Source organism: Oryctolagus cuniculus, chromosome 15, assembly GCF_051225735.1.
Source record: "Oryctolagus cuniculus isolate XC-2025 breed Fujian yellow rabbit chromosome 15, ASM5122573v1, whole genome shotgun sequence".
NCBI classification, from domain to species: Eukaryota; Metazoa; Chordata; class Mammalia; order Lagomorpha; family Leporidae; genus Oryctolagus; species Oryctolagus cuniculus.
The window spans coordinates 9,245,778-9,268,567 of NC_142881.1; the positions used below are offsets into that span (position 1 = coordinate 9,245,778).

The window sequence follows — 22,790 nt, forward strand, 5'->3', positions numbered from 1 at the left end:
CCGTTAGGGTTCACCGTCGGTGGTGTACCTGGGCTGTGTTTGAACAGAGGTATAATGAGCTGTGTGCGCCATTATGGCATCATACAGAACGGCCTCCCTGCCCTGAAAATCTGTGCTCTACCTGTCCCCCCACCCGTGACCCCTGACAACCACTGATTATTTTGCTTGTTTTTTTATCATCGCCATAGTTTGGCCTTGGCAGAGCGTCGCCGAATGGATGCATACGCAGCCTTTTTGGCTTGGCTTCTCTCGCGTAGCAAGATGCATTTGATTTTCCTCTGCGTCTTCTCGTGGCTTGATAGCTCGTTTCTGTTTGGCCCTGAATAATCTCCCACGGTCTGGATGTTTCTCCGCTCGCCTGCTAAAGAGCACCTTGGTTTCTTCCTAGTTTTCACAATTACGGTAAAAGCTGTATAAATAATCTGTGTGCCTGTTTTTGTGTACACTTCGGTTTTCAGCTCCTTTTTGTGGGTACCAGGGAGTGCCCGTGCGCTTGCAGGCCTGTGTGCTAAAGAGTATGTGTAGAGCCGTAGGACATCGCTGAGCCGCCTCCCAGAGTGGCCGCCGAGTCGTTTTCCGTCCTCGGCAGCAGTGGATGGACGTTCCTGTGGCTCCGCCTCCCCGCCAGCCTTTGGTGTTGGCCGCGTTCTGGGTTTTGGCCGTCCTAGTGAGCAGGCAGCGATATCTTGTTTTTCGCTGTGTTTGCTTCGTGACATATGAAATGAAGCATCTTTTTGTATGCCTCATTGTCATCTGGGTACCTTTGTTGAGGTATCTCTTGGGAGCTTTTGTGGTTCTTTAATTGGGTGGGTTGTTTTCTTATTGTTGAGTTTTAAGAGTTCTTAGTATACTTTGGATAACAGTTCCTTGTCACCTATGTCAATTGCAAAGTCCAGTCCTTGGCTTCTCTGTTCGTTCTGACAGTCTCACACAGTTGAAAGTCTTAATTTTCATGAAGCCCCATTTGTCAATTTTTTCATGGATTAATAGCATGAATCTGGTGTCGTATCTAAAAAAAGCCATCAAACCCAAGCATATGTAGATTATTCTGTTAGCTTCTGTATTAAGAGGATTTTTAAATTTATTTGAAAGGCAGAGTTGGGGGGCGGTGGGAGGAGTGATCTTCCATCTGCTGGTTCACTCCCTCAGTGGCCAGGGCTGGGCCAGCTGAAAGCCAGGAGCCACAGATTCCATCTGGATGTCCCGTGTGGGTGTCCAGGAACCGAGGAATGGGTCCACTCTCTGCTCTCTTCCCAGTGACCTTCACAGGAGACTGCATTGGTAGCAGAGCTGCTGGGACTCGAACCAGCACCCCGCAGGGGATGCCAGTGTCACAGAAGCAGCTTGATCCCTGCGCAACATGGGCTCCTGCGTTGTTTTCTAAGGGTGTTAGTAGTTTTATGTTTTGCATTTAGATCTGTGGGGTATTTTAAGTTAATTTTTATGACCGGCATAGGTCCATGTTTGGAATTTTTGTGTGTGTGGGGGGGGAGGGATGCACAGTTGTCCCGGCACTGTTGAAAGACTTTTAGGTCAGAGCTTTCGTAAGGAAGGAGAGCAGATGGGTGCTGAGTGTGTCACCTGGGTGGAGATGTGGATCTGCCCTGGACTCTCCCAGCGGCTTAGGTGGACGGGAGCTCTTCAGGTTTGTGTGATTTTTTTTCCCTTTTGGCAGGAGGAGGCTGAGGATGGTGGTTATCAAAGCCCAGTCCCTGGACCCATGGTGTCAGTGTCGCCTGGGACGAGGCTGCAAGTGCACACTCGTGGGCCTGTCCCCTGGGCCACAGACTCGGAGGCCCTGGGCTGCTTGTGATGCAAGGGACAGCCACTGGCGTAGGGTCTGCACGTGGGGCCTGCGCGGGGCGGGAGGTAGCCAGGAGTGCCTGTGTTCGTCAAGTGACGCTGTCCACGTGACTTACGCAGCCTCTGACGAGCTCCTTAGGAATTCGTAGGAAAGCACTGGCCTGCACGGCGTGCAGCTGGCTTCTGTAGTTCTGTGGCTCTGGCGTGAAGCTGGGGGCGAGGAAGTTGAGGAGCTGCTCAGAGCAGGCTGTGGCTGACTGGTGGCTCAGTGGCACACCCATAAGCCATGGAGAGAGGAGGAGGTGTTCTTGTTTTCTGGATCCAGAAATTGTGGTGCAAAGGCAGAGTGGCCGTTCAGCCGCAGGCCTGTTGGCTGTGTGGACATCCCGGGGCCATGGTGGGGGTGGGGCTGGGGACGCCGTAGAGTCCTCTGCAGCTCTGCGTGTGGGTTCCGCCAGCTTGGTTTCGTCGGCCTGCCTGGCAACTGTATTGTGCTGGTGGTAGCAATCGCGTTTGCAGGAACCCACGTGAAGGAGGGTACAGGTTAAGTCACAGCCTGGGCCCTCAGTGAACGAATCTCTGACGATTCCCGAGGCGCCCCTGCCGTGCCCCACCTCTGGGTCTCATCCTCTCCCCCCGGCTGACCACCCAGTGCCCGCTGCCAGGGGCCAGGCGGGGCGGCACGCTGTTTGGTGAATGCCAGCCAACAGTGCACTTGCCGTGCCTTCACCTTGCAAACACGGTCCTTGTAATTAGCTCTCGAATAACAGTGACTCTGCCCCCGAAGTGGGTGCTGTGTGGTGATTACGGGCTGGTGTTAGGTGTACCAGGGGACGCTGCTGCGGGAGGGGCCTCCGCTTGGGGCCGCTGAAACATTAGATGCTATTTAAAGTGATAGCGGTTCTTAGCTGCCTACTTGGCCTCTGCCATCTGTTAGTGTGATTAGGCTGGTCTGATTCACAGGTGCAGCCTGGGGCGGCTGAGATTAAGCAGCTGTGGCCTGTGTGGACGCAGGAATGCCGTGGCTGGGGTAACTGGCAAGGCGGGAAAGGGGATGCTGCCATTAAAGCAATTTCTTGTCCCCCCCACCCCCCGAGTGTCAAACGCCTGACCTGATTAAAAGGGAAAATTGCAGAAGCGCCGCCTTCTGCATTTTCCGCCACCTGGAAGACACCCATGTGTCCGAATTGGTTCCTTTGGTGCCTTCTGATGGCCTGGAGTGGCCCTGGGGCGTGTTGGATGTTCTTTTCTCGGCCAGTTAACAAGTGTGCTCCCGTGATCCTGTGCTGACGACGCTGATGTTTGGGGGCTTTTCTGGGGGAGGTTTCGTCCCTTTTCTGGGGCTCCTACATTGCAGGTTGCCTTTCCCATCTTCTGGCTCAAAGGTGGTCCCCTCTGCTTGCGTGCTGGACTCCTGCAGATCTGATTCTGGGGCTGAGTGTGAGAAGGCAAGCTCAGGTTCTTCCTAGGTTCTGAACTGAGTCTACGAAGCGCGGTCGCCAAGGACAATGGCGGAAACAGCAGTCACGAACTAAGGTGGGGTTGTTGAATTTTGGCCATGAAACTGGTATCCGTGCATGGTGAGGTTTCCTTTGATGCTCACAGAAAGTCTGCAATATTCCGGCCGCTCTTGACCCCTCCTGCCGTATCCAGCTGAGCTGTGCGCGCCTCTGCACAGTAGGGCCAGCGCCTGTCTCAGCATTCATGAGTTGTGTCTCGCTGCCTCACAGGCACCGTGGCTGTAGCTCAGGCCTGCCTCTCCCAGGGGGCTGCTCGGGGGCTGCTCACTACTGCTGCTTGTTAGTTAAAGATTTATTTACTTACTTGTTTGAAAGTCAGAATTACAAAAAGAGAAAGAGAGAGAAATCCTCCATCCTCTTATTCACTCCCCAAACAATGGCTGGAGCTGGGCCAGGCCAAAGCCAGCAGCCATGTACTTCTTCCCGGTCTCCCACGTGGCTGCAGGGGCCCAAGCACTTGGGCCATCTTCCCCTGCTCTCCCAGGCCATAGCAGGGAGCTGGATCGGAAGTGGAGCGGCAGGGACTGCTGGGATGCGGGCACTGCAGGGAGTGGCTTAGTGCCGCCCAACAGCTCGCTTCTTGAGGGTAAGATCCCGCGTGGGTATTGCAGGAGTGTGTTGTGGGGTTACAGTTCTCACCTGCGTCTTACCTGGATCTCATTAAAAATATAGTGGTGTTCAGGTCTGGTCTGTACACGGAGAAAACAAGCCATCATTTCCTGGGGATTGTTCTTTGGAGCCTGGTCCAGGATAACGTCTTGTGCACAGTGAGTTATATTCTGAAATAAGTTTGGAATGTACTGCAGGCTGTGGCCCTTCCTTGGACACTCACAGTGCCCATCGGCATAATGCAAGCTCTGAAACGTTGTACAGTCAAACATCTGTTTTATTTTGTCCTTTTCCAAGCTTACTCACTACGAGGCCCCCTTTAAAATACAGCGTCTGTTAACATCCTGCTGCTGGTACACAGGCCGCTGTGACTCATCCAAGCACCACCCCCGTCGCCTTTCAGGCGTGTTCTTGCATCCCAGATGTGGAGGGCATGCTCCGGCCGTATTTTAGCAGCCGACTAGCTGATGACCTCACACCTTACCTGCAGAAGGCGTTCCCCAAGCCAGCGGGACAATCCTGTGAGGTCATCGCAGGTCTGGATGCCAGGAAATACTGCCGACTGGTGTGCCCTGCAGTGAAACACATTGTTTTTTTTTCTGCCCCCTCTGGATAGAAAGTTGCCATTTCAGATGCTAATGTTTGGAATGTGTCCAGGTTGAAGGTTTGGAAAGGTTCAGGATTTGTGCCTGTGTATAGCAAATATAACCCAACTAGTCCTTGCGTTCTGCGGGAACCAGGTGTCTTAGTGGTCACCTGGCTGCAGGTGAGACACGTGTGTCTGTTCCTGAGATTTTCCCGACCTCCAGCTAAAGACGAATCTCCAGGGAAGACCATGCTGGACTGGAAGGCTGCATCCATTGTTAGCCTGGAGGGAAGTGGTAGCCAGCATGGAGAGAGAGACAAGGCACTGTCCTATTTCGGTTTCATTCCCATTGACACCTGCAGATGCCCATGCTGTGTGTCAAGAGAAAGAGGGGCGATTTATTGGGAAGCAACCTGGGAAGATAAAGGCACATGTCATCCATGAACCTGCTGATAATAACCGTTCTCCACCACCTTCCTTCTCACCGGAGGCTTTATTTGGTAGAGGTTGTATCTGAGCTGGGACATGGAGATTTCTCAGTTGTACTGAAGTTTCCAGAAAGTGAAGAGAACAAAACAACAGCAACCACACACACACACACACACACACACACACACACAAGTAGACGCCTCCTACAGGTTGGACATGGCTGTAATCAAAAGCTCATCGGAAGGTTGACTTGGGTCCTTGGGTGTCCGTGTTCCCCTGAGCACCTTCCTTCCCCCCGGGCGGGCAGCTGAGCCGTGGCTGGAGAGTTTTGTTTGAAGGCAGAAGGAGGTTCCTGGTCTCCCAGCAGGCTCCACCATTCCACTGCTTTCTAAAGCTGTGTTTTTGATGGAATGGCTCGCTGGCCAGTGAGTTGTGGTTTTGATGGGATTTCTCACGCCCCTCACTCGCGTCTCCATATTTTGGTAGATTTGTTTTCTCTTAGTTTATGCTGAGGACAGATGAACTGCAGCCTACTGCAAGGGTTGTGGGCTGCTCCCAGACACACTCTCCCCCCACCCTCCCATCAGAGGTCAAAGCATTCAAATGTTCTGATTAGTGATATTTTTAAAAGCCCTAATTATAGACTTAAGTCAGGCCTTAGTGGGGCTTTAGGGAGTTTGGGAGACTTAATCTAGAAGCTGAAACAGGCTGTATTTTTTTTTTTTTTATTTTTGCATCAATAAAAATACAGTTGGCAGTCATCAGCGTGCACAGCTCACATAAATCTTGAACTTTTGACTTAATTACCATGGGAGAGTTCAAAGGGCAGCCTGGAGTGGTTGAAAGAGCACTGCTCAGGGGGCTGGAGACTTGGGTCTGGCCCGGGCCTGGCCTCTGGCTGTGTGACCTCGATCAGATCACTTAACCTTTCTGGATGACATTGGTCACATCAGCCGTTGGGCCAGATGGCCACCAAGGTCTCTTCTGGTGCAGCGCTGTAATACGAGCCCATGTTTCTCCTTTAAACCATTGGGCTGCGTTCTCGCCTTTTGGTTCCAGAGAGAGTGGACCATAAACCTTAGATGCCAGTGTTGGGATATGCAAGGGACAGACGGCGCAGCCCATGGTTTCTCATTAAGTTTAAATTGCCAGGTCCAAAGAAACCTTATAACCCTACCGTTTGTTAACAGAATCGATACCTGCCCAGCACATAGATACCTGGAATCAATGTTAGAACAGGAGGGACCTTATCAGAGCAATCTCTGGTTTTATAGCTGAAGCTTTTAACAGTCGTCAGTCTGTCTGCCCATCCATCCCTTCACCCCCGCGTCCATCTGCCCATCCGTCCATCTGTCCGTCCATCCGTGCAGTGCTCCAGACCCTCTGGGCGCAGCACCCTTCCAGACACCGAAAGCACTGTTTTTCAGTACAGATGTTGGAAGTGCATGCCAATCAACGTGATCTAGGGAAAGCATGAGGAATCCTCGCTGTGGCCTGTGCTGGAGGACTTTGCGGGGGGTTTTGTAGGGTTATAAATCTGCCTTTAACCGGCCACATCTTAGGAGACTCCTGCTGTATTAAAGTAGAGGTCCCGCATGCTTCGCGTTGTCACTGCTGTACACCGACTGCCCCAGTGCAGGAAGAGGAGACGAGCAGCGATGGTCTGCCTTGAGGATGGGATTGCATTCGTCCATGGGCGCTGGCCTCCCTCTGCCCGTCCTTGGTATCTAGTGACTAGGGGAACGTGGCTCTGTTGCTGCAGGTTCCATATGAAGGGCCAGGACAGTCGGAGCTGAAGGGGCCATACCTGTCCCCAAGACCATTGTGTGTCCAGCTGATGGAGTAGAATTCATTTTCTGTGCCATCCGAGGTTTGTGTCACAGCCCTGCACTTCCTGCCCCTCCATGTCCACTCCAGGAAGGGTGGATTAGTTACACTGATGCTCACACACTTGGGCTCACCCCGTCTGATGTGGCCTGGGTGTGCAGGTGCATCTTGAGCAAGGCTGTTGCGAGCATCCGTCGTGAGCAGCTACTGTGTCCAGAGATCATCTCTGCGTGTGTAGGTTTTTAAAGGTTTTCAACCAGTTCCTTCTCCCTCCTCTCCGAGGGAGGAAAGAGGCCTCCTTGGGTGGAGAGGAACTTGGCAAAGGTGCCTGGCCTGTGTTGTTCTTGGGCTGCATGGTGGCAAGGATGGCCACCAAGAATGGCGGGAGATGTTGAGGAGAGAGCAAGGCTACACTGGAGCCAGTACTGCAGGCCGTTCTTCTGCAGTGTCATCGTCCAGGCTCTTCCAGTTTTGCATAAACTGGCTTATTTCAGGAAAAAAACAAAAAACAAACAAAAAAAAACCAAACCACTGTTAGTTAATAGTTTCTTGCCTCCAGCATCACACTCATTGTAAAAGTTTGTGAGCGTGATGTGGCAAAGGCAGGCCTCGGGACAACAGCAGAGGGCTTGGGCAGAGTTGGGGGTGGCCTCTCGTTGCCACGTGGGGAGGCCGCGCAGCCTGGCGCTCTGGCCCTTTGTGTTCAGTCACCGTGGACAGTTGTTGAGGGAATCTTGTGAAACCCAGGTTCCTAGGCCTGGCCCCGTTGGTGCCCCATTCCTGTTGGGTGCCCCCACCCGCCTTGGTGCTCTGGGACTTGGACGAGATGTCCATGTCCTGCCACGTGCCGACTGCCGTGCACCATCGTATGTCATGGGTATTGTCTGATGACTGAGACTTTACCCTGGGGAAGTGGCTACCTGCCAGAAATGCCAGCAAAATTCTGTCACCCTCGTCCTTAAATCATTCCTTAGGCACCAAGACAAAGGTGCTGGTTGCCAGTGTGTTGCTGCCACGGCCCACGGCTGCACACGTGCACGTGGTCTGGGGCCGTTCCATTGCTGGTTGCGATGGCTTAGCAAGATGGCTTAGGAAAAGAAGAACATTCCTGTGCCTTAAGCTAAATACCACTTTTTGACGTTTTAGAGAACATAAAAATCACGTTTTTTGAACTAATGGTACATAAGCCCATATCTGTTGTTTTCTTTTCTGTAAAAAAGAAAAGGCATTCCAGGGGACCAGCTCCGCGGTAATTGATGCTATCTGAAAGAGTTACTACATTAATATTTAGCTAATTCCAGTGAATGGGCCATTGTGTTTACTTAAACAAATGACATGAACACAGACACCTGACAGCATGAGGTATGCTTTTCATTTAGGTCAGATTTGTGAAAGTCTTTGTGTAGCCACAAAGCTCATTATTTATTTTGTGCTCTCAATGGCTTCTTTTTAGGGACTGTGGATGTGGGTGGAGTTTTTTTTTTTTCCCCCTAAGTAGAAGCTTTTAAAATGAAAGATTATTGAAACCATTTCAGTCTATGCCAGGCCCTGGGAGCCTTGTGATAAATAGGAGTCAAGTTCTCCCTGTGGACCTGGGAAAGAAGAGTTGTGTTTGTGGCATTTGACACCCAAAGTCAAGTGGCTCCGGGAGCTGCCTGCCCATTGCACAGGCAGCTGGGCTCCGAGGGAAGAATGCAGCCAGCCCTCCTCGCTCTGCCTCCCTCCCTGCTGGCCTGTGCGGTGCCCAGCGGTGGTCTTTGCCGCTCTTGGCAGCGACTTGGCTTTGTGCACCACCTTGACATTTAGATGCTCAAGGAGAAAGAAGATAAGAACGCCCGCAGTAAGACACTGCAGCTCCGCTTTTCACCGCGATTCCGAGAGCAAGCATGGGCCAGTGGGGGTGTGTGTTTTGGAAGCAGTTACTCTCATTCCTGATTTTTCTGTGAGAGTCCCACAGCTCAGTGTTGGCTGGGGGCCGTGGTAGGAGGGACGGGGCGGGGGTCGTTACCCGCAGAGTAGGGGAGCGGCTGAAACATGCATCAGACACACAGCTCCTCCGGAGACCAGGCAGCCTGTGGGTGGCAGAGTGTGTGTGCAGTCACTCGGGGCTCGCCTGCCCCAGAAAGGAGCCCAGCTACAAGTCGTTCTTCTGGAATGTTCCAGGCCCTGCTGATGGGTGCTTTAAGGGAGCCCAGATTTGGTGGAACACACACGTCAACAGTTAAATTGCCGTACAAGGCTGCCGTGGAGGTTGAGTGTGTGCCTTGGCCCGGGCTGGCCGGTCCAGACTCCATTCTCCCGCGTGAGAGTGGTTTGGGGGTGGAATCCGACGCTCTGGGGAAGCGGCTTCTCCCTAGCCATGGGCAGGAGGCGTGAGGCCCGTGGGCTCTGGCGTCAGACCGATTTGGCCCCAGCCCCACTCCTCAGAGCATCGTGGCTCTTGGCAGGTAGCTCAGTTTCTCGGTCCTGGTCTCCCCACCTGCAAACAGGGATTAGAACAGCGCCTTTCTCAGTGCATTGTCGTGAGGATTAATGCGTTGGGCATGCAAAGCTCTTAGCAGTGCTTGGCAAACACAGTGCACTCAGTCAACAGTGCTCACTGGCCATTAGGCGCAGAGGTGAAGAATTCACCGCAGTCTTGGGATGGAGGCTGGGGCGCTCCTGGGAGTCACGTGTGCTCAACGGGGCGAGTGAAAAACTCCTCTTCTCGAGCTGAAAAAAAATCTCTGTGTTTATGACTTTGAGAATCACAACACTTAATTGGTAGGCTCCTGCTATCAGCTCACGCGTGATGGCGAGATTAGAGTTTTCCCAATTAGTGTTGGAGAGAAAAAAAAATTATTTAAAAAAATTAAAATTTTTATGTAGCGACAGGTTTTTTTTTTTTTTTTTTTTGGTTTGTCATGTAAAGTGCTGGGAAATTAATGAGGCCTCGCTGGGTTGTTTTCTCATATTAGGGAGGTAATTTATACTGCTGATTGCCTGCTAAAGTAAAGCTCGGGTGGTTCCACTGCTGTGGCTTCTGTGGACAGCTTGTTTTCACTGGTGTGTGTGTGTGTGTGTGTATGTGTGTGTGATCATTTAGTGGGCGTGGCTCTCTGAAAGGATAGGATTTTGGAAGACTCAGCCATTCTTGCTATGCGTTTTGTCACTGTGAGTTTAAAGTAGCGTTTTAAAACATGATTCGACATGAAATAATTTTCTGGCACCAAGAACAAGAGAGAGAAGGTGTTTTAAATGCTTTCTTTCCCGTTCATAGGCATAAACCAACGAGCGGCCCTTCTCCAGGGACCCTCTGCTAGGCCAGCTGGCTGTGGCTTCTGAAAGCGTTTCCCAATGTAAATATTTCCCAGGGATTTGGAACACGTCGGGCCTCTCTCATATAAAACAAAACGATCCTACCTGCCTGGAGCTCACTCACAGAGGGGAGGCTGTCTGTTCTGTGCGTTTTAACGCTGTTTTCCAAAACAGGAGCGCCCTACTGGACCAACACGGAGAAGATGGAGAAACGCCTGCACGCCGTCCCGGCCGCCAACACCGTTAAGTTCCGCTGCCCGGCGGGGGGGAGCCCGACCCCCACCATGCGGTGGCTCAAGAACGGGAAGGAGTTTAAGCAGGAGCATCGCATCGGAGGCTATAAGGTAGGCTGAGACGTCCCAGGTTGGCCGCTGACGTTTGCATATTTCGTCTTCAGAGTCCCGAAAGCGCACGGGAGCTAGGGATTGGTCGTGTGGTCACCGTTCGCTGTTCCCTGCACCGGACGGCATTTTCGAGTTCAGGCCTCATGTGTGTCCATTGTAAGAGGAGGCTTTCGTAACAGAGGGGTCGAAAGCTGAGAGTCTGTTTTCTGTATGCTGTATGGTCTGTAAAACGTAAGGCTGGTGCAGAATTCGAGTCGTCAGAACAGTCGCCTGTGTGAGCAAGACTGGGCCAGCGCCTGGCGTCTCCGAGATATTTACTCCTTGTTAGGAGAGAGCTCAACGTCCCCGTGTCCCCCTGCCTCTGTCCTCTGTCTCCCTGGATTCTGGAGACTCCATCGCCGTGGAGCGGAGTCTCATCCCTCCAGGGAGTTGGAAACGGACCTGCTGGCTCCCCAGAGACTCCTGCAAATGCTCCCCGAAGCCTCAGGTCGTCCGTTTGGCCATCGTGGGGGAACACCCTGCATTAGTCTGCTTCTCCATTACCGCAATCAGGAAGCTGAAGCAGGCTAACTTCATAGAGAAAAAAAGTTGATTTTGGTCAAGTTTGGGAGGCTGAAGATCCCCGGTCAGGTGTCTCTGCTGGTTGCACCTCTGGTGAGGAGGACCCACGGGCACTGCGCTGGGAGTGAGAGGTTGCATCTCAGAACAGGAGCCGGAGTGGACCCACTCTTAAAGAGCTGTCTCCCTGGGACAACCTTAATCCCCTCTGAGGGTCCTCCCCGAGGGCCTGCCACTCCACCCCACCTCTTAAAGGCCCCACCACCTCCCAGCACTGCCACACTGAGGACTGAGCTTCCGGCACACGAACCCCTGGGGGGTGCACTCCAGCTGTTCCCAATCCACGGCACACCCTCTGCAGGCAGCGTCCTGGGCATTGAAACCGTAGAGCAGAGCGCGCTCCCGGCATAGAGGGGCCCTTGTCTAGCAGTGGAGGGAGACCCGAGGGCGCCGTGCAGTCCAAGTCCCACATCTGTGCGGCGAAGCGGTGCTGACAGGATGAGGGTGGTCAGGAGAGGGTGCTGGGCAGAGTGGGGAGGGAGGGCTTTTCAGGGCCAGAGTGGGCTGTCCAGATGATTTAGTGCGGAAGGGAGAACTTCCGGAACTTGATGTATGAAGAGGACGTACGGCAGCCTTCCAGTGGAACTCTAGGGTGCATTTGGAATGCTGGTTCCTATTGCTGTGGAATGAAGTGACTTTAGACATCTCCATTTACTGTCTTGCCATCTGTGCGCGTCTGGCGTGCAGGTATGGCGTGGCTTAGCTGGGTCTCCTGTGTGCTGGTCCTGTAACCAGGATTTCTGTGAAGGCCGGTGCTCTCTCTGGAGGGGTTAACTGGGGAAGGCAGTGTTCATGTGGCTGCTGTCAGGAGTCTCCTCCTCGCAGGTTGTTGAGTCCAGGGCCTGCCTTACTCCCGGCGTGGCTGGAGGCCGCCCATGCTTCCCTCCAAATGGGCTTTGCAACATGGCAGCTGCCTCCGCCAGGGTGAGCAAGTGGGGAGCCAGAGAGAAAGGGTGGAGGGACACAGGAGTCAGTGACAGCCTTCTGTCACCTTGTCGTGGGAGCGACATCCCAGCACTGTGTCACAAGGGAGGCGATGACCTCAGGGCATATCCCAGAGACTGCCAAGAGCTACAGGCATGGCTGGACCCATCTGAGAAGCCTCCACTGTGGGTCAGGGAGAGGAAGCTTCAGCTCAGACTCCAGGTTTCTAACAGCCACACGGGGCGGGGTTCTCGGTGGCAGCAGTGGGATGTCTGCAAAGGCCGGGTCTCACCATGTTCCACGCCAGCATCGCTGGACTCCGCCATTGTGTGCAACCTCCTGCCTTCCTGAACGTGCCCGGACCCCTTTGTCGACATCGCATACACAGGTCCTGGCATTTAGAGGATTATTTGCTTCTGCAAAAGATTCTGCCCTTTGAACAGAGAGAAATTTGTATGTAGAGGCCAGAACGAGGTCGCGGAGGGCAGGGAGTGGGCACGGGGCTGAGGCAGATCCCCCGGGAAGCAAGGACACTGTGGTTGTCCTTGGGAGACTGCTGGTTGCTGGGGGCGGGAGGCAGGGGCTGGTTTGTCCTTTGCTCTTAGTTCAGTTCTTCTTCCGGGTACTACAGATTGGAGGGCTGCCCCTGGGACAGATTAAAAACAAAACAAGCCAGGGGCAGGTGTTGTGTGGTGCAGTGGAGGCGCCCACATCGCATTTTGGAGTGCACAGTGCGAGTCCTGCCGCTGCTTCCAGGCCAGGTTCTTGCTACTGCATTTACTGGGAGGCAGCAGGTGATGGCCTAAGGTAGTGGCACCTCTGCCACCCAGATGGAGTTCCAGGCTCCTAGCGTGCGCCTGGCCCAGTCCTGGTATTGTGGGAGTGAACTGGCAGATGGAAGATGGCATGTGTTTCTCTCTCTCTCTCTGTATTTCAAAGAAATAAAGGCCAATGCACACTAAGAAATAATGAATAGACATGTTTCAGTAGGTGGTGCTGGTTAGAAAGAGTTAAACCCCTGACATGGGCCCGTGGGGTTATTCTAACCAGCAAATGTTCTCTGAAAACTCACCTAATTGATGTCGTTCCAACATTTTATTTAAACACAATGTTAGTGTAAGAATGGTGGTCAAAATCCTGGTGATTAGCTAATTTCGTCAACGCAGACAGCCTTGTAAATAAGTACAGAGAGAGCTGACGGGTCTCCCGGGACGGCGGCTCTCAAAATAAACGCGGCCAGCATCATCGTGATGGGTACGGAGCTTTTTGCAAATCTGATTTAGTGATTACGAATGTGCAGGGAGACCGAGGGCGCCTAATGAGGAGACGCTGCTTGATTTTTAGCAGGTGCAGTTCATTCTGATGAGTTACGACAACGCTCCACCAAGGGAGGGGGGCTCAGCCGAAGGTGGTAGCCTGCCCCGTGGAGCACGGCTGATGGGAGTGTTCGGGGGCATTTTACATTTGAGCTGTTCCTGGAGGGAAAGAGAAGCGGAATTTGTACGGAAACCAAAACTGAAAAAATATATGTGTATATATTGCTTTACCAAAAAAAAAAGGGGGTGGGGTGGGGTGGGGGAGAGTACTACATCTTTGGAATGTGGCATCCTGGCTGGTGGGTGACCTGGTCGTGTTTCTTTGCCCTTCTGGGTTTGTCTGGTGTGGCTGTGGCCGTGGTTGGCCAGCCGTCAGGTTGCAGAGGCTGGGGATGGGGTGTTCGCAGCACCGGCAGCGTTGGACATCGTTTAGGGGATGCTGGAGACTTAGAAATCCCACCCAGTTCCAGGGCCTCCTGGGACTTGAAAAGCAAAGACCAGGACTGACTCCTGGGAGCAGTGCGGTTACCTCACGTGCAGTCGTGCTAAGGATGTGTGACTCCAGCCCCAGAGGCCCAGCCGACAAAGGTGGTGGGGGTCCCGGCATGCAGTGCCCTGTGGGTCTGAGCCCCTGGCTGGCTCTGGTCCACAGCACAGGGGTGGGGCAGACTCTGGGGAGCCTGGTCCCTGGTGTTGGGTTTTCCCCTCTGATATTTTCTTCATTGTGTCCATGGACTTTTATAGAAATATGCTTCTGAACATTGGACCGGAGGGAGCTGTATGTGGGTACTTCAAAAATTTTGTAGAAAAATGGGATTAAAAGATTATTTTGGTGGAAAAAGATTGTGAAATCCATGCACGTTGTTTTTTTCATAATACTCATTTTCCGTGAACGTTTGCACAGCGTGTGGCTCTCATTTCTCGGGACTTCCCCACAGGGAGCGTGAGCCTGGCTGTAGTGTGGGGACCCCGACCTCGGTGTCCCACTGCTCGGACTCTTGTCACCGGCACACTTCATTCCACGCAGCAGCCAAGTGTCAACTTTTCCATGATGTGTCTTTCCAGAAATCGAAGGCCTGAAAGTTTCCGCAAACAAGTGTTTGTTATTTCTGCCATTTTTCTTCTCCCTCAAACCTGGCTGTGTTTGCTGGCTCTTTTAGCCTGTGGCCGGGCAGGCCCCTGGCCCTCCTCCACTGTGGGACGCTTGCTTTGAGATGGTAGGCGCTTGTGGCCAAGGGCTGGAGGACGGATGGAGACGAACGCAGAGCTCATCTCATGGAAGTGGCCAGAGCGGCTGGGTGTGCTGTGGTCTGTCTGTTCGTCAGGGCCCCGAGGCGGAGCCCTCCCGGGGTGGTGAGGGTCTTTTCAGGGTGTCTGCCGAGGCTGAAGGTGTGATTTCTCTCTGTGCGGATTTCTGAGCTTTTACAGCACGCCTGACCGCGGCTGAGTGTTTTAAGCTCCCTGTGCCTCAGCCCTGCCTTGAAGTGAGAAGGTGGGACAGATAATCTGGGACATCTCTGAAAACCCTGACTTAATAATACAGCCATGATGCAGCATCGGCCATTTTGCATCCTAAACATAGCCCAGTTTTTTTTTTGTTTTGTTTTGTTTTGTTTTTCTTGTAAAGAGGTGACCTTTATGGCAAGATATGTCTCAGGACTCTGAGCCGTCGTTGGAGTTTCCTGCAGAAAAGCCAGAGGCCGGCCCAGATTGGGGACAGGCCGCTCCGTCCCAGCTCGTTCGTGGGCGATGAGGAGGCGTAAGGGCTTCGCAGAAACCCTCGTTCCCTCCACTTCTCAGCGCACGAGAACGCAGACAGAGAGACCACGGGACACAGGGCTTCCTCACAGGGCTGTGACATCAGCACGGAAGCCTGCCAGCTGCCTTCGGGGCTAGCATTCCCCGGACCCCCTCAGGGGAGGGCAGCGCACGAGTGAGCACAGGCCGTTCGTGTCCAGGTGTGTTTCAGACGTAAGACAACGGTAGAACACCCTGGTGGTCACTCCCGAGCTGGCTGCTTCACCGCGTAGGTCAGCGGGGTTGAGATTTTCTGGGTGAGTTATGCATCGACAGACTTTTGGGTGTCAATGTTAGTCTTGCCCTGCAAGTATGTTTAGAGTTATTTTATATTTAGAGTTATAATATATTTATAGTTTATGGAGATTCTCTTAGCTAGAACTGTTCAGCATATTTTTTTTTTAAGATTTATTTATTTACTTGAATGAGTTACACAGACAGAAGGAGAGGCAGAGAAAGAAAGAGAGGGGGAGAGAGAGAGAGAGATAAAGAGAGAGAGAGAGAGGTCTTCCATCCGCTGGTTCACTCCCCAATTGGCCACAATGGCTGGAGCTGAGCTGATCCAAAACCAGGAGCCAGGAGCTTCTTCCGGGTCTCCCATGTGGCTGCAGGGGCCCAAGCACTTGGGCCATCTTCCACTGCTTTCCCAGGCCATAGCAGAGAGCTGGATCGGAAGTGGAGCAGCTGGGACTGGAACCGGCGTCCATGTGGGATGCCAGCACTTTAGGTGGCAGCTTTACCCGCTACACCACAGCACTGGCCCCGACTGTACGGCTTTAGTTCCAGATCGCACATCTGGTGATGAGGAGACAGTGTGTGCTGGTACAAGCCAACATTGTTGACTGCTCACCTGAGCCCTGACTGCCAGGTGCCCCTGGGTGTCACGTCACTCAGTCCTTCCGTTCCCAGAGAGGCAGTCTGGTTATCTTGCCCTCAAGGTGACAGCGGTACCGTTTAGGTCCCAGGGAGTTTTACCCCAGAGTTGGTGTTCTTGCTAACCTACTTCCTTCACATGTGGTTCCATGGTATTTAGAATACTCCATTACCATGGGAACCATGACACAGGCATCGCTTTGCCAAGAACGCGGCAGGATGGGTTGCCCTCGGCGCAGCATTGAGGGCAGACTTGGGGGTCTGATGATCTTCTCCCAACTTCTGTGGTCCCGAGTTGTTTGTTATGATGGCAAAATAAACATAATATACAATTTACTTCTTTAATACCTTTTAGCGTAGAGTTGAATGGGCATTAATTACATTCATTGTGTGTGCGGCCAGCAACAGAAATGTTTTCCACATCCCCAGAAAGTACTCAGTACCATGAAGCAGCCCCAGGTAGCCACTGCTTTCTGTGAATTTGCCTGTTCAGGTGCCTGTGTCAGTGGGATCGTAGGGTAGCTGTCCTTTTGTGACTTGTGTCCCTTACCCTAATGTGCTCCAGGTTTGTCCGTACCTCCTGAAGCATGACTCCACTTGTTTTTATGACTGAGTAATGTTCCCTTGCAGGGGTAGACTGTTTTGCTCTGTGCACTCTGTGCCCGTGCACGTGGGTCGCTCCTGCCTTGCTGCGGTGAGCAAGTCCCAGCTTGCCGCTGCTTTGGGTATAAACCTGGAAGTGGAACTGGTGGCTCGTGGGGCAGTTCGGCTTGGTTTATCGAGGAGGGTCATGGAGTTTTCTAGTGCACACACGCTGCTGGAGGCCACCGTCGCAAGCAGCTAAGAGACAGGCCTGGCCGTGTGTGGCTCACCGGAAGGTTTCAGAGGTTGTTTACCGAGCAGAGAGGAGCTTCTGCCACCGGTCCTCGGTCCTCGGGGGTCGGGTCGCCCAGCCCTGTTCTCTGGACACCTCCTGAAAAGCAAACTCCTTCTATTGAAGCTGGAGTTTAAGCATTAACAGGTGTTTGCCTCCACAGCTGCGTGGTGATAAGCAGCAGCTAGGGCCACAGTCCTTAACACGCAAGGCTTAGTCTGTGCAAATGCTTCTGGGAGGCGTGGTTTGGGGTCCCCAGGAGCCTGCTGGAGATGAGGGCCGGGATGGGACAGGAGTGTTTTGCACCTTCAGGACAGCGGGTCTTTGTTTCGTCGTTTGGGGTGGGGTGGGTGGGGGGCCTCCTGAGGCCAGGGTAACAAGGCAGCACTGTCTTCAGGCAAATTGACCTGACTGGTCGAAGGCGGTCTGGGGTGTATTTGTCATCGCATGGGCACAGCGTGCGAGCTGGCACCAAGAGCAGCTTCTGGCCGTTGACTCCACTTGTTACTGAACACCTGGCTGTTTGGAAAGGTCTCCCTTTCTTTTTGCAATGTGGAAACCAAACATCCAGGTGACAGCCTGAGTCTTTGACCTTTGGCCTGTGACCTAGGTGTTTTGGTATCTTAGAAAATAAATTTACATTCCCAGTTGTCACCTGAAGCTAGCTGGGGATTTAATGGGCACCTTGGGAGATTTAGATAAGAAGAAAAAATCCACGGAACCTGTCTGGGCCACCTTTTGTCTCTGCATCCACAGGGCCAGGGCTAGGATGCTTGTGCCACGTGCTTTGTTTCCGTATTGAAATGTTGTATTAAAAAGTCCTTGGTGAACCTAGTTTTGAAGCCCTGAGCTCTCTAATTTGTTACTTAGTAGCTGAAAAATAATGAAGAATTCCAGCACGATTTGGCTGTGGGCGGGGATGGAAATGAAGGTGCGGGTGCTGTAGGCTGGTAGAGGTGGTGGAGGGTCTCTCCTCTCCCTGGCTGTCGGGTTTGCTCTGCAGCCCGGCACCTGGTGCTGCGAGGATTTCCAAGGAATTGTTCCATGTTGACTTTCAATGGGTGTGGGAGAGAGTTTTGTTCAGGTTTGAAGAGTGAAAATGAGAAAAAAATAAAATGAACAGCAGTCACAGTCCCACCACTTAATTATACAAAGTGCATTGCTAATAATTTTGTATATTTATTTCTAATTTTGTATGTTTTCTTTCTGATTTGAGCTGTGTTTGCACAGCCATGCTGATCGCTTCAGGCCTGTGTGAATCTATAGGGTGGTGTGTGTGTGTGTGTGTGTGTGTGTTCTATATAAAACGCAATCACAGCCGGCGCCTCACTAGGCTAATCCTCCGCCTTGCGGTGCCGGCACACTGGGTTCTAGTCCCGGTCAGGGCGCCGGATTCTGTCCCGCTTGCCCCTCTTCCAGGCCAGCTCTTTGCTGTGGCCAGGGAGTGCAGTGGAGGATGGCCCAAGTGCTTGGGCCCTGCACCCCATGGGAGACCAGGATAAGTACCTGGCTCCTGCCATCGGATCAGCGTGGTGCACTGGCTGTGGCAGCCATTGGAGGGTGAACCAATGGCAAAAGGAAGACCTTATGCTCTGTCTCTCTCTCTCACTGTCCACTCTGCCTGTCAAAAAACAAACAAACAAACAAACAAATAAAAAAACAAAAACCGCAATCACAGCTGTATTGATTTGTGTTCAGTCTCTTATACTGATTGGTATCTGATCTCTTCTTGTAGATAATGAACTTGACATTACTGATGCCTCTTTTCTTGACGGAGCTCAGCTCTCTACAGTGCTTGAAGCAGTGGTTTTGTCCATGTGCCTTGAGTGTGTGTGTGTGTGTGTGTGTGTTTGGATTTATTTATTTATTTGAAAGGCAGAGTTAGAGAGGGAGATACAGAGATCTTCCATCTGCTGGTTCACTCCCCAAATGGCCACAATGGCCAGGCTGTAGCCAGGAGCCAAGAGCTTCTTCCTGGTCTCCATCGTGGGTGCAGGGGCTCAGGCACTTGGGCCATCTTTTGCTGCTTTCCCAGGTGCATTAGCAGGGAGCCGTATCCAAAGTGGAAGAAGCAGGACTTGAGCTGGGATTCCCATATGGGATGTGGGTGTCCCAAGCGATGGCTTAACCTGTCACAGCCCAATGTCAGCTCCCATCGTATACTTTTCTGTGGTCTAAATTTTTAGAAATGGGATTAACTAGGTAAAAATAAAAAAGTACATTGCTATTTTTTTAATAGATGCCACCAAATTATTTTACAGAAAGGGTTTTCTCAATTTCTGTTCTTGCTGTTTAGTGTCTGTTTTGCTTCCTACTCACCTAGTACCCAGTGACGTGGATCTTTCTAATTTTTGTTAATCAGCCACTGAATAGCAGTGTCTCATTATTGTTGTGATTTGCATCTCCATGATTGTTAATGAGCTGAGGCATCTTTTCATATGTTTATTGGGTGTTTACATCTCTTTTGGGGAAAGCAGAAATGGTACATTGGCCCTAACTGCCAAAATCTTTGTGGCACTGAAAGTCTGAGGAATTTAGAGAAATTCGTGGAAGGGCAAACCTGCAAAACCACCTCTGCCATTTGGGGCCTTGGTTTCCCACTTGTCGGAGCTGCTGATGCGGCTCTTAGCCGGCTGTTCAGCAGCCACTAATTAAGGGCAGGACATCCCCTACAGCAGCGTCAGGATCCCCACTGTCGGCAGCTCCTCAGCACATCATCCGTTTGGAAGATGCCACAGCTCATAAAGTTTGGGGTGAGCAGTGTCTCAAGAAATCAAATACAGAAGCGATGGTGTAAGAAGATAAATAGTAACAGCGCTGCATGGGGCCATGTTGATGGAGTACCAAGGCCTCTGAAAGGGCAGAAGCACCCTGTTTGCTCACTGTGCTACTTACCATCAAAGCGTTGCAGAAAAGTGAACCTGCTCGCACTGGTAGTGCGTGGCCGGGAAGTAACTGGGGAACACGTGACCTTGAAGAGGGATCCGGCGTGGAATGCCACGGCCCCAGTGAGAGGCTCCCACTGGCTTCAGAGAAAACAGTGGCATCCTGAGCTGCCTGCGCCAAGATTTAATGTCTTGGGCCGAGGCAGGCGGTGACCCCTCCCCGCACCGTTCGGGTTCAGTTCCATTTGGAATACGCCATGTGCCAAATCTGGATCTAAGCGCAAGAGAGACATTGACAGTTTGGATGGGGTCCAGAGACAGGCACTAGGCGTGATTAAGGGCTTACGGGCGTGACATTTGAGCGGGGCTCAAAGCACTGAGCCTTTACAGCAGGGCTCAAGGCTGGATTACATGACTTGGTGACGCTGGGGCCTGTGGCTGCATCCCTAAGTTACCCTCCACGGGACTGGTCCTTCAGGCAAGCACACGGCCCTTTCTGATGCGCTGGAGGGCTTGGGGTGAGGGAGGGTCTCTCTCCTTGTGGGCCCACCTGCCTCAAGCCCAGTCAAGGAGCTAGAACTTGCCGCCCCCACATGCTTAGCGTTGCAACTGTGCCGTGGCACCCAAGGGCTGCGGTTCCCGTGGGAATTCTCCCCGTCCTGCATACTTTAGCATCCGCGTCTCCCCACTGTGGCAGGTCCCGTCTCTCCCAAGGGGAGACCTCGCCTCCTGTTTTGGTTTTCCTGTAAGGGCACGGCCCAGCCTAGAGCAGAAAGCGGGCGTTTCTCCCATGTGGAGTGCGGATGTCCTCCAGTCCAGCCTCAGTGCCCTCAGAGTTGTCGTACTAGCAGGTGTTTCACAGGGAGAGACAGTCCATGTCCCCGCCCTCCAGACTCCGAAACGAAATGGTCACTGACGGCCAAGCGAGCCGACTGCCCGGAGCTCGGGACTGCGGGGCTCTGTTCGGAGGAGCTGGGCCTCCATGCCGCTGATCTGCCCTAGCACCGCAGGGCTGAGCACCGCCCTTGCGTTGGAACTCGGCAGCAGCAGCCGCGCCGGAGGCTGAGTGGCTGTGGCACAGCTGCGGTACGCAGCAGGCTCCCTAATCGCTGGCCGCTGGCTCTGCTTGGCACGGTGGGCAGTGCTCTGCCCTGTTTTTACCGCAGAGAAGTTTGGAGGCGACCTTCTTTATTCTCTAGTTGAGTTCCTGCTCCGTCTGCACCATCGGCATGTAGGCGGTGAAGACTCGGGGGTCATTCCGAAGGCTGAGTGACAGTAATGAACCGATTGTTAAGATCACTGGGCTCCCGCTTATTATTTTTTATTTCCGTTTCCCCAGAATGCCCTGTCCAAAATAACTATCAAGAATACTTTGGATTCAGATAGAAATAGTAAAGCCTTGAACCATAAAAAATTCAGGAGTTTGTGTTTTGTCCTGGGAAGGAAAACTCATGCTCGTTTGGGAATTTGAGACCATTGACATCTTTTGCAAGCGATGCGAGAACAGCGGAGTCGAGTCCGTGTGCCTGTTGAGAGAGCTGTGGCCAGGAGCCACAGAAGCTTCTTTTCACGTGTGCTGCTTATCTTTGAGAAGTCTCGAGGAGCCTGAGCAGATGGATGTGAAACTCGAGTTTCACGAGGACTCGCTGCTCCCATATTTGGAATTCTGGGTCTGCCTCTGAGAAGCATCTACTCAGCCCCTGCTGGAGGTGGGAGGGGTGGACGAGTTCCCGGCTGGAGCTGCTGGAGAGTTTGGGAAAAGAAATGAGGCGCGTTCAGACCGGAAGGCCCAGAACTGTCGGGGCACCTACCTCCTGGGCTCCTGGGAGAACTGAATGAGTTAATCCTGGAGGAAGGGCTCTGAGCGGTGCCTGGCGCGCAGTAGGTGCTCACTACTGCTGCCTCTCGGTGGTTCCCAGTGGGTGGGAGACCTGGTGGCTCTCCTGCCCTGGGTGTGTCAGCAGGGAGCTGGATCTAAAGTGGAAGAAGCAGGACCTGAGCTGGGATTCCCATATGGGATCCTATGCAGACCCTGGCCCTTGGGCTTCTCCTGGGGGTCCCTCAGATGGGGGTAGCACGAGACCCCCGCAGTCCCCCTGTGTATCTCAGGGTTGGTATCTGTTTCGTAGGTGGTCATGATGGGGACGGTGATCATTTCTTTGGTCTGAGTACTAGTTATTGTGAGGAAGGTGTGGAGTTCAGGTCGTTACCTTCTCTGCCTCCTCCAGCTTTTTTTTTTTTTTTTAAGTGTGTTTAGCTTTTTTAAAAAAATGATTTATTTATTTATTTGAAAGGCACAGCGACAGAGGGGGGTGGTTTCTTCCATTTGCTGGTTCCCTCCCCACATAGCCACTACAGCTCAGGCTGGTCTCCCACTTGGGTGCAGGGGCTCAAGTACTTGGTCCATCTTCTGCTGCCTTACCAGGCACATTAGTGGGGAGTGGGATTGGAAGTGGAGCAGCTGGGACTCGAACTGGTGCTTCAGATGGTATGCCAGCGGCTTCCTGTGCTACAACGCCACCCGCAACATTTGGTGTTCTGTGTTAGGATTGCTGACTAACCACCTGCACTTTGATCGTTTTAGGTGCGAAACCAGCACTGGAGCCTTATCATGGAGAGCGTGGTCCCTTCCGACAAAGGCAATTATACGTGCGTGGTGGAGAACGAGTACGGGTCCATCAACCACACCTACCACCTCGACGTCGTGGGTGAGTCTGCTGCTGCTTGCGTGGCAGCCCCACAGCCTGCTCTGGGTTGGCCCATTCGCGACCACAAAAGTGGGTGTGCTTCTGCGCCAAGGATTCAGGAGCCTTGGTCGCTCCACTCGTCCCACGTGCAAGCCATTCTTCAGAGGATCCCTCTGTCCTTGTTGGTGTCCTGCTTGCTCTGTAGCAGGGTTCGCAGGTTTCGCGCAGTCCTCTTGGTCCCGAGCACTGTCCTCTGTGAGCTGGTGTGTATGAGAACTCTGAGGCCGTGGGAAGCGAGGCTGCTCTGGAGAATGTTGTCATGTGCAGGGAAAAGGGTGCAGATCAGCTATATGATGATTATGGTTTTTTATTTGAGAAGTAGATCTTCCACCTGCTGGCTC

General features: G+C 52.7%; 1 protein-coding gene across 19 annotated transcripts in view; it reads left to right on the forward strand.

Annotated features, from left to right (window-relative positions):
• Positions 1-22,790, forward strand: part of FGFR2 (fibroblast growth factor receptor 2) — a 104,561-nt gene that overhangs the window by 26,259 nt on the left and 55,512 nt on the right. For all 19 annotated transcript variants that reach the window (XM_089313375.1, XM_089313376.1, XM_070056997.2 and 16 more), the window contains 2 exon segments: positions 10,246-10,415; positions 22,287-22,410. In XM_089313375.1, coding sequence (XP_089169501.1) covers positions 10,246-10,415; positions 22,287-22,410 — 294 coding nt within the window.